Source organism: Vitis vinifera, chromosome 7, assembly GCF_030704535.1.
Source record: "Vitis vinifera cultivar Pinot Noir 40024 chromosome 7, ASM3070453v1".
Classification (NCBI taxonomy): domain Eukaryota; kingdom Viridiplantae; phylum Streptophyta; class Magnoliopsida; order Vitales; family Vitaceae; genus Vitis; species Vitis vinifera.
The window spans coordinates 21,416,274-21,428,752 of NC_081811.1; the positions used below are offsets into that span (position 1 = coordinate 21,416,274).

General features: G+C 32.9%; 1 protein-coding gene across 1 annotated transcript; it reads right to left on the bottom strand.

The window, feature by feature from the left end:
• Positions 1-479: 479 nt before the first annotated feature.
• MLO5 (protein) lies at positions 480-8,393 on the bottom strand. The gene is made up of 14 exons (NM_001281074.1): positions 8,251-8,393; positions 8,123-8,180; positions 7,842-8,041; positions 5,666-5,779; positions 5,464-5,524; positions 4,955-5,049; positions 3,774-3,848; positions 3,575-3,663; positions 3,378-3,427; positions 2,744-2,784; positions 1,323-1,532; positions 1,151-1,218; positions 975-1,035; positions 480-887 (listed from the first exon to the last, which is right to left on the bottom strand). The coding sequence occupies exons 1-14, from the start codon at positions 8,377-8,379 to the stop codon at positions 690-692; spliced, it is 1,449 nt and encodes a 482-aa protein (NP_001268003.1). The 5' UTR covers positions 8,380-8,393; the 3' UTR covers positions 480-689.
• Positions 8,394-12,479: the final 4,086 nt, after the last annotated feature.

Here is a 12,479-nt window from a genome sequence, read left to right on the forward strand (position 1 = left end):
TAAAATCATTATCAAATGACTCTTAAATTCATTTTTTTTACACCTTTGTTCAATGTTGGTTAATTTGAATACATCTTCAAGAGCCCAAATACCGAGAACATCTCGTTTCTTTATACTTGAATCTCATTTTTGTATGCTTTCATTCAATGATTCAATGCTAATTTGATACTTCATCGCTTTCCTTATGATTTCTTTTAAGCCACCTCTCAAACCTTTTGAAAGCTAAAAATATTTCATTCCCAAAAAACTCATTGTCTCAACCACTTTCCCTTGAAGCATTGAAATCAAACCATTTTAGAAATATTTGGACTTTGAGAATATCAATGACCAAAAATCAAGCGATAAACACAATGCCACTTGTGTTTTGCTTTCCTTCCATTGTGTGTAGAAAAGGGAAAAGCTACAAGCATCTTAGCATTAGCCACAGGGAATATATATGAATGTAGAAATGAAACCAGCTCATCAGTAGACACCACCACTCAACTCTGCAAACACCCTTGTATTTTGTAAGAGATTTAAACCCAAGGGAGCTAACAGTTCTAAGAATCAGATCATTACAACCTAGTATTGGCAAAAACAGGAACGATTTCAATCAATGTTTTTAAGAACACAACATGTTCAAAATGACACAATTCACAGGACAACATAAGAGAAGGCTGAACCCTGCTATCTTTTTCTGGATTGGCTGCTTACTTGTTTTCCTCAGCGGCACCTGTAAGCGTTATCTCCTCTTTCGCATTTTCACTACGCACAACTCTTCCAAGCTGAATCGTGGGTCCTCTGTTAGCGTTACCAGTCGTTGTTTTCTTCCTGGCCTTTTGAGCCCAACCAACAAGGCCTGCTTGCACATGCTCATCAAATATCGCCTTTTTGAAATGAGTCCCCATCTTCATTTCATCACAGATAGCAGATAAGATTTGTCAGTCTTAAGAAAGAGTATAAATTGGCTGCAACCTCAATTCAACTGAAATTACCTGGGTGACAATGGCATAAAGGGGGAGGGTGCTATAGCTGCAGAGTACCTGAATGATCACCCTGAAAAGAAAAGGAAAAAAATGGGAACAAGAGCAGTGAATTGGGAGCCGAACACATCAGAATATGGACATATTCAAAAGAACAAAATATAGGAGAGAAAAGGCACCGGACTTACCCTATAACGAGTCTTGGGATGATGTATTGGACTTTACCCATTATACAGGAATCAAAGCCATATGTAAACTACAGATGGTTGAAGCATATCAGATTTAATCCTTCTTATATTATTGCTACCTAATCCATAAATAATTGATATGGTGAGTTAAGACTTGAATATGGCGGCTTACCAAGATCCAGAAGAAAAATGCCATCTCAAATGAATTTTGGAAGAGAATAATATGGATCAGGAAAAGAACAATTCGGGGTCGATGGAACCAGAAGTGGTCATCTGAAGGTTGAACAACCAATTCTCCTTCTATGGCTGCATGTTTCTCAGCAACCTCATGGGCCAACTGGGAAATGACATGCTCCAGCTTAGCGCCCACTGCAAGTAGAAGCTGCAAATAAATGAATAACAGAAAGGAAGTGAATACCCTGACAAATGCAATCTAAATTTCATGTTGCTGGTGAGAATCTGATATGTAGGTATATGTATTGATCATGATGATAGATATTGCTCGCCTTGACACAAATATGTGTGCATTTGCATGTGTATCCTTGGTGCACTGTGATAACAGAAAAGGACAAAATGTGCCAAAGAGAACACATGCAGAGCTGGACAAATATAAGTATAACCACTGGGTCATACAGAAATGTTCTACTAGTTATAAATATGTTATACTAAAGAGATTGAGATAAATATTTATATTATTATACATTGTATTATACACTTAAAAGAGGGAAAAAAGAACATACCCTCCACTTGATGAATTATAACCAATTAAACTCTCAACAGCATCAAGCTAAGCATCATACTTTATGGAGAAATTTCCTTCATCAATTTGTTGGGATTTGGCAGGAAAGAGATACTACATGTTTAATTCCCTATCCAAGACCTTGGCTTCTCAATCAATGATGAATTTCAACTCTAGACTTGAAACATCCATCCATAAGTATTTCCTTATCGAAATTTTCAAAGAAATAAGCACCTTGTAATAGATCAAGACTGATGATGGAACTCCAGAACAGTACTTGGAACAAGTCTGTTAGCTCATTAATAAACGTCATATGAAGGGAATGCAACACCATAAATATATTATCATTTTCTCTCACAACAAAACCTTGGAACTTGAAGCATTTAACAATTTCTCTTTATAAACTTCAATAAATAACTAAGTTGTGGTAAGTACAAGGGCATTATTAACAACTCCACCAACTAAAGCTTAGCTCTAAGTTTGTAAAACATCAAATATCCAAGTAGGACAACTGAAAATTAATATGAATTGTTAAGCATGCATTAAACACAAAATGTTTGACCATGCAAGCATGCACAAAGGGGTAATGAGAGGGAGAGAGAGAAGCTTATTGCTCTAAGCTAGTGAGCAACAAATACCCATTTAAGTATTAAAAAGAGAGTTTAGAGAGGAGAAATAAGCTTATTGCTCTAAACTTGTGAAGCATCAAATATCTGTTTAAGTCTGATTAAAAGAAAATTAATATGAATTGTAAAGCATGCAAATTCAACGCATTCAAAAGTGTGACCACGTGCTTGCAGACAAAAATAGAGGAGAGAGAGAGAAGGGGGGGGGGGGGGATCAGGACTACTCACAATGAAAGGAATGAATGCTATCCAGAAATAAGTATGCCAACCTGTGCAGTAGAACAAGAAAACATCATATCATGATATAAAGATCTTTGCTAGCTGGCCAAGATCAAAACCAAAAAGAGGAAACCCTTGTTGCCTTTTTTGTGAATGATGTGCAAAGTTGTATTCTCTCTAGAACCAAGGCAATGGATTCAGGGTTGTCTAACTCGTAAATCATATCAAGAATGTTATTTTTTCCATATATTTGTCATAAGGTTACAAGAATGAAGTTCAAAAAGATATATAACCAAATGCACAAAAGATAGTAAGGCTTAAAGCATAAAAATAGGTGTTCATTAATTGTTTACACATGTAAACATTGAACTCACGAACCTTGACTTGTAGGATTTTAATGTATATGTTTGTCCTAAGATCCTAATAAACTTTATAATCTTTAAACATAGTTACAAGTTCTACATTCCAACCAGCCACTTTGTAAATATTATTATGCCACTAATCATCTCCACGTATAACCATATTCTCAGATGGATGATTGGTATTTAAGTGCTTATGTACAACGTCGGATACAAAAAACTAAAGAAAAATATTAAAATCACCGGATGACATCAGAACAAGAATTTTGGACCAGTTAGCATACCATCAACATTAAGCAACAAGAAGACAACCACAAAGATCCAAAGATACCAACTGCAACCAAAAAACCAGAGGTATACCCATCAATTGAAGTAAAAAAACGAGAATTGCTTCAAAGTTTCAGCCAGTATAAAAGGTCAACGACCAAAAAAAAACATAGAAAGCCTCAACATTATAGAGGAACTCTCAGGAATCACTTACCTTATACCAACAACTTTCTTAAAATCGTCTTCAAGGGCACGTACCATGTATTTGTGAAAATTAAACTTGCGGTTTTGCCTGCAATGCATCTACAGAAGAAGAATTTTAACATATAGCATGCACCAAGTGAGAAGCAAAAAAGAAACAAGACCTACTACTAACTGGATCAATGGCATTACCCATGAATTAGATAACTTACCATAATGAATCCTAGTCGTAAGGTCAAGTAATCTGATTTCGTCACAGATGCATAAAATTGCTTGAAAAATGAATGCTGAAAAAATCACAAAAAAAAAGTGAGAATTATGATAATGTTAACTAAAGCAATAATTTTGCTCTGTTTATAAAACATTTTGCGATTCAAAGTTTAGGATTGTTTCCTGAGGGAATTCATCTTCTGGGACCTTATGTTTCAAATTTGATCATTATGAAACAAAAACAATAACTAAAAGTGGAATCTGCGAATGAGGCTCCACCATATGCTTTTCTTTGGGGGTTGAACAAAAACAAAAGAACGGGGATCTTGTACTATGGATAATGATAGAACTTGTTTTGCATGTTGGACTAACAAGGAATCTATCCCTATTTGGCATGAGCTGAGGATCCTGTTTTCCCAGTTCTGAAAGCAAAAAGATAGATCCTAAAAATTTTCACTTCTATGCTAGACAGTACCCTGGATGCAACGTGTATTAGCCTTAGGTGAGGTAAGAAATGCCTAAATATAAGCAAGGACATTGCCGGGTAGATAGAAATGATGCATCCTATCAAAACCTCAGTGCGATAAATAGGAATCCATACCATGACAATCTTGCATAAAAATGCTAGTTCAGGTCCGAACTCAGTGGTCATTTGACAAGTTTTTCTAGTACTTTTCAAAAAGGGATGTTTTTCTTGAATTCAATTTCCACTACAGATTGATTACTCTATACAATCCCAGGAGAGTCCCCTTTTTAATGGTTAAAAATTGCAAGACAATTTGTTTAGATCTTTTGCATGTTTGTGAAGTAAATTCCCTCTTCAATATGTTGGCACCTAGAAAGTACCTTCTTTTCCTTTCTTCTTGCTATCTTTACTTGTAAATGATCTGTCACATCTAGTATTAAACCTTAGACAAGGAAACCCAGCCTAAGTCAAGTAGGAATACATCATCAGAGGGTGGTTTTGCACTATGTTGCATGTGAGTGAGGCCATGATGTGCCAAGGTGAACAAAAGATGTAAGAAAAGGATACATAATACAGGACCTGACATTGTATGCATCCACAAATAAGACCAAGTTTTTGAATGACATAATGAACCACATCAAACATGATTTATTTTCAGTAAGTTTCACCAGCTTAAAATGACAGAGACAACCAAAAATGAACTAATAACTAACTTACCACCCAACTCATGACAGCTGAATTTTTACCGATACCAAGAAAACGATCCTTGATGAATGCATGGTCATGAACATGGGTGATCTTTTTCTTCAGAACTGCAGAACACAGTTCACAGGTTATAAGAATATAAACAGAAACAAAGGCATATAAGTAATTTGATCTAGCAATGGACACATGCATACACAGACACAAATATAACACAAAGAATGAAGTAACCCAGAGTCAGAACTGCCAGTCAACGTGCACATGCATACACAGACACAAATATAACACAAAGAATGAAGTAACCCAGAGTCAGAACTGCCAGTCAACGTGACATGGTTTCCTACATGTCATTTGAAAAGAAGAAGCTACTATAAAATCACAGAAGCATTCAACCGTTTTACTCCCAACAACCATAAACAATCACTTCTCTTTTATATTGAAAACATACACATAACACATGCCTCCTGTAGTTAACAGAAATTATTAAATTAACAATTTGAACTATAAATTTAATGGATTTTTACCCTCTTCTGTATCATAATTATCCTTTGCAATAGAATCCTCCCAAAGTTTCCATTGATGTATCTGCATCAAGAAAAAAAACCCAAATTTTGACAAAGAAGATCAAGATAATGTTTTTTTTTAATAAGCACCCAAGAGATATTATAAATAGAGAAAAGGGATAATATAAATTTTTAAGGACAAGCAAAAACAAGAATTACTCACCTTTGCCCCTCCAAAGATAATAGTGAGAACACAGAAGGTCACGTGGACAATGGCAAGCACGAAGATGAAGATATGCAGATGATGCAACGCTTCAAGAGACAGAAATGGGACTTTCTGAAAACAAAGGAGATAAAAAAAATGGATCTTTTAATTTCTGATAATTTGTGCAGCTATAAATGAAACTAGAGCATCAAGTTTTGCTTCATGTCCGTTATTGAAAGCTAATAATTTCTCATGAATCCATTTACAAAGTTTCAATGTAATAAATATCACCATCAAAGTTTTGACTTGTTTTTACTGTTTGGAATCTGGCATACTCATATTAGAAAAGCACTGTGAAGGTTTCAGACAAGCCATGGATGACTCTTATGACTTAAAAAGACCCACAAGGCAAATCAAGGAAAAGTCTGGAGAATCCTAAGAGCTTATTAAAGAATTTCAGAAACACCATAATTAGCAAGCACAGCAAAGGTTCCAGACAAGTCATGGATGAACATTGTGAATTAAAAAGACTCAGAGGACAACTAACTCAGGAAATCTATCTTTTTCTCTCTGCATTGCATGTAAAAAATATTAGTCTGCATGTTAAGTCAATAAATGTAGGAGAAAGATCCCTTTCTCAGCCTCCTAAATAATCATAGGACACAGGATTAGATGCTCTTTTCCTTAGACTTGTGTCTGTATGATGCCTGAAGACACTACTAGCTGCCTAACACCAAATAGCGCCCTAAGTTCCTACACCCTTAAGCAGTAAAAATGATGGTGACACTCTTCATGCACCTCACCAAAAGCATCCATCAGCTTCTGTCTGGAAACTCCAGGATCAAAACTTTCCTTCTTTCCACATTATATCATGTGTATGGTTGTTCATGGCTGCAGAAAAATATGTTCCATGTTGCAAGTATTTCATAAACCCTAACAGTTTTACTGCAAATTATCAATCACTAAGATCTAGAAGTTCTGGTACTCCAATTCCACAAATCCTCTTCATTCCCAACTCTTTCCCTGTTCAACATATTTGCATCAGAAGATGACAATTCTTAGGCTCATTTGAGAACTTCTGAAACCATTTTATGTTGATCTTCTCATTAGCTCTCCTTATTCTTTTGAGAACTTGACTTGGACCAAAGTCATTTTTCCTTTATCCACTGCACAGTAAATATATGACAAGAATGGGTAATTTTATTAATTTTGAATCATAAATGGAGCACAATAACTCACAGCAACCAGGGATGAAATTTCCAAAGCCTGGAACTGTCAAAAGCAGTGATAAAAGAGGTAAAGTCCTAACTTTTCTTCCATACACAAAAGTATCATCAGACATGTGACACAATTCTTGGCCTTCTCGTGAAGCCATGGCCTGAACTAATTAAAAAGGTGTTAACCTGTGATGGGAAGCCATGCTTCTCAACAGAGAATTCTAGCCCCTTCCTGAATCTGGTTGTTCACACCAGACCCAAAAAATAAGATACCAACAAATCCAAGAATGGGGGGAAAAAAAGCATAAACAACTCCATCCACCCAGTCAGAGAACCAAAAGTAGCTAGATTACCTAATGCGCAGGATTGCAATTACAAACCCAAAACAGAGGAGCCCATGGTTTAATGGTAGCCAAACAGGGTATCCCCAAGCCTTAAAGAGGCAGTTCAACTAAGGTGGTCCACTACACCCTCAAATAGCCAAGGAGAAACCTTGCCTCAACAGGATTAAGATAAATTTGATAATTAAATTGATGAAATCCCCTTCCTTTCCCCAATTCTGCCCTATAAGCAAATTCAGGCTCACCATTTCTCGTGTGAATCTCGTAAGATATAGAACAATCCAATCATGTAAAAACAGATTATGCCATAGATTCTAAAATATTACTGTAGATCTAAAATCCTTTTGGGTCATGAATGAACTCTTTAGCTTGTTTGGAACAGTGAGGTTTGGGAGGAAAGTAAACCATTCCCTTAAACGATCCAAATCCCATGTCTCAAGACCGGCAGATTTTGCAATGGAAAGGAATTGGGAAGGTATCTGGTTGAGATTTGGAAGAACTTTTGAATACTCACAATGCCATGCCATTGCCAACCCCTTTCCATCAATTGAATTTCTTCCCAGAATCCATATCTGAGCTGCTTGAATAATGAATAACAAACAATAAAAAAAGCAAAAAGTATGGAGAGTTGGCGACCTCATTGCTGCAAGATGATGGTGCAGAGGAGAGCAGATGCCTCCCAAGTGCCCAGTGCGAGAGACTCTGAGTGGCATGCTTTTCTTCCGGAAGCTTGCAAGGCAGCAGGTGACTCACGACATGCTTTGGCACACAAAATTTGGTGATCAAGTTCTGGAACACAGTCAGCAGCAGGGAAATGAACCCCAAAAGCATCAACTCTGCACCAACCCCACCATCAAATCGCTCACATCTTCATCTGAGAAACCAGAAACAGAGAGAGAAAGATATCATATACCCACCCTCCTTAACCTTCTGCAAAGCCTGGAACAGAGGATTCTGGTTCTTCTTCTTCAAATACTGCAAATAAAAAATTCAAACGTTACAAACCATTCCAGAGAAAGAGAAATATAAGAAAACCTGCGCTTGCCTTGCCGAGAAAGTGCAGAAAGCGCTCGACGGCCAGAGAAATGGCGACAATGACGGTGCAGACAACCGCCACCACCCATGTGGGAGTGTACTCCAACGTCGTCTCTTCTTCGGCTCCACCGCCAGACATATCTCAGATTCTGGCGCTCTTCTCCCTCACCCTCCACTCCCCTGCCAGCCTCCCACTACTAGCAGCTTCTTACGTGTGTGGCACGTTTTTCCCTTAAACGAATTTGAATATTTTTCTCTTAAATTTTCAAATTTTCACAATCCACATTCTTCGAATCAAATTCCCTGGTGTATACCATAAGATTCCAAAATTCGATGCCTTCAATCTCTATCCTTCAATCTTGCCTTTAAATTCATTTTCGACTTCAGTTTTTTTTCCGTGTTTCACGCCAAAACCCAACATTTTTATCTTTTAAATAATTACAAATCTTTCATAAAATTAGAGTGAAATTTCTCAGATTCCCTACGAATATTAAAAAAAAAACTGATAATATAAAAAATAAAATAAAATAAAAATTGAGACAAATAGTGAGATCTGAATACACATCATAATATATAATTTTTTTCGAATAAACAAATCTAAACTTCTTTAACTCAGCGAAAATTCCGGAGTTGAAACCATAATTAGTGGTCACCTAAATTTGGACGATCAATTACTATGAAATTGTAGAAGTAGGAATTTCTTCTACTCATTTCTTCTAAGACACGCGCTTTCTTTATTTCTTCTCCTCACGTGTCTTTTTCATTTTTTCTTAAAACGAGTGGATATCTTAAATTCGCCCATCGTTTTTCTCTCATTGCCTTCATTTCTTTCTTTCTTTGCCAAATTAATATTAATACTACATTTGATTTTTGAAAGGGAAACAACAAAGAAAATGGAAAAAAATTATAAATTTTTTAATAATGAAAGAGACAAGACAAAATAATTTAATTATTGAACTTTTTTTTTAAACTAGAAAATGGTAATAATTTCCACATAAAAAATAAATAAAAACTTTTCTGCATAAACTATAGAGTTACTTTATACCCTTAAAAATTATTTTAAGTTTATTTAATATTTATTTTTAATATTTATTTTTAATATTTATTTTTAATAATTTTTATATTTTATATTAAAGTTATTTATAATAATTTCTTCTCAATCATATAAATATTATCTGACCATAGAATTAAGTGGAGTTTATACAAGCTCAGGATTATCTGACCATAGGATTAAGTGAAGTTTATACAAGGTCAGAAATTTTCACTCCTATCCGATATGGGATATCACAAATACCCTCATATCCTCTACCATATATATGAATGGACGTGTTTTAAAGTCATGAGAGCCTCCATGAACCCATAGCAAACAATGTTTATACGATTAAAAGCAAGTCATTACAAATTTTACTATCTTGAACACGAATTTGATAATATACAATTTCTGATTATAAAATGAATGTTTGTATTATTTTCAATTTGAACCTTCAAATTTGAAGTATGAAATAATCATCATGCCCTTGAAATGGGTTTTAGGACATGACAAAATGCATAACAAATAATATTTACACGGTTAGGACTTAGGAGTGAATCATTATATTATTATTTTTTTATTTTTAAAATTAAAAAAATACAAAAATTAAATAAAAAATACAAAATGTATTCAAATAGACATTAGGAAATTTATTTTTCTTAAACTTTCTTCATTTTATTTAAAGAAAATGGAAAAGCAAATCATTTTTTTAATTTCTTTTTTACCATTTGTTACTATTTTTAGGGGGAAAAACATAACCTAAAAAATAGAAGATGCCAAAAGATATGTCACCCTAATTTCCTTATGAAAATATGAGAAAAGTTTGAGAAAAATGCAGCCTTCGAAAATTCTTCCCATCTTTTTCTTGAACAACCAAATAAAAGAACAACTTTACCATTTTTTTCTTTTTAGTTTTCATCTTCTCAAACTTTTTGTGAAATCAAAGATATCTTATTTCTTTCATTAATTTTTTTTTTAGAAAATTACTATAAAAACTTATGGGTCTGATTTTCGAAAATAATTCTAAAAAATAGTTTTGACAACAATTTTTGAAAATTATTCTCTGATTTTTTGTAAAACTTAAAATATTTTTAACCTGTTTTTAATATTTTTAAAAATAATTTTTGTACGTGGCGTTTTACTTTTAATTATTTTTCATATTTATATAATTATTTCTTAAAATAACTCTATAAAAATAAATAAAAATAATAGAAAACAATTAAAATATATTATGTTTTGGAGAACCCAAACAAACCCTAATCCTTTGAAAATAAAAGGAGAAAAGTTGAAATGTGGGTTACAACTTACAATTTTTGGATGGGTTTGCGCGTGGGGGAAGAAAACAAGAGTGATGGGATCATTTCACATGCATATTTGACTTAAAATAATAATAATAATAATAATAATAATAAAAATTGGATTCTTGTGAAAAAATCTTTTTTATTTTTTGGGTAAAATGTTTGGTGTACATCACATTAGAAAAGAATGGCATATTTGGTGAATGTAATGATAAACTCTTCTACTTTTTCATATATCAACCTTCTTCAAAATCCCCCCTTTCAACAACTAGACAAAGACTTATTTCTAAAAGGCCTCTACTTTTTCATGAAACATCCGGAAAAGCCACAAATTGTATTGGAATTGACATGGTTATATTTTTAAACTCTATATTTGTTTTATCCTCCTAACAACATTCACCCAAATGCCACCTATCAACCACAACCTACAAAGACAATAGATGATAGGTGAGGTCACTTAGACCGACCCTCTTTGACAATTAAATTAGTCCATCCAAAAGCAAGACAAGTGGATGAAAGATTGATTGAGCTTATTGTGTATATGTTGTTCTTGGTGAGATTCCTTTCTACCATGTGTTTTTATCGGTTTCATGATTATGGTATAGTTTTTATGGTTAGAACATTTATTGATTGAATACAGTATTGGGTTATTGTGTTTCTGTTAATGTTTTCATAATCAGATCGATCATTGAATCGAAAAAATTATCGGTTCATGAGTTATTGGTTAAACCGATGGTTGAATCGTAGTTAAGTCAACAACATTATAAGTATATAATTTAAATTTTATTAAAAATAAAATAATTATAAAAATTAAAAATATAGAAATAATTTTAAAAATTAAATATATTTCTTCTAAATCATGATATTGATATTTCTAATTTTATTAAATAATAAAAATATAGGTTTTAATGGTTAACATGAAAAAAAATTTATTAATCTCTTTATGGGTAGAGATTGTAGAGATGGAGATGTGAAAAGTTGAGTTATGAAATATGAGCTAAAATAGAGAATCATCACAAGTCTACAATGGTGGGGTGACACATTTTTTTAAGTCTTATTTTATTAACCCATGTTTGTGAGTTTATCTAACATTAGAAGAAAGCCTTAGTTGGAAGGCACCCATGTGACCCAATTAATTTTGAACTATTTAAGTCTTGTTTGTCTTTCTAACATTAGGAGAAGAAAACCCTAGTTGGAGAAAGAACAATAAATGGGTTTAAGTATTTTATTTTTATTTTTTGTTTTTTAAATAAAAATAAGAAAAAATTATTTGATTATCCTATGAAAAATAAAGAGAAAGAAAATTTAATTCCCGGATGAATATATTTTCCTCTATTTAGATCTTGAAGAAAAAAATGATAGAAAATAAAGAATTAATATTGCATAACCATTATTATTGAAATACTTCTAAATCACTTTTCTTTTTTTACTTTGCAATTGAAATTAATTCTAAAAAATTAAAGTGAAGCCAATATTCATTCCGAATCACCCATATTTACCACCAAAAAAAGATCAAAACATAAATAAAGTTTTTATTTTCATGGTCTATTTATCAAGTCAAAATATTTTCATGTCATCTAATCCAAAGAAAATGATTTTCTAAGTTTTTTTTTTCTATTACCCTAATATTTCCTAAGAAATAAACATATCTATGATTATATTTGGTTCCCAAAAATTAGTAAGAAAAGAAAAAAAGATAAAGAAAATGGTTTTTCTATATTTGATTTATTTTTTCATAAAAAAATAAAATATAATTAAAATTAATTAAAATTTTATGTATTTTAAAATTATTTAGTCTTTACATGATAGAGGAAAATAAAAACAATTTATGGATTTTAAATATATATTTTTTCAATTTTTTCTTCCATTCCATTAAAAAAAAAAGGAAAAAAAAATTCAATTTTTGGTATA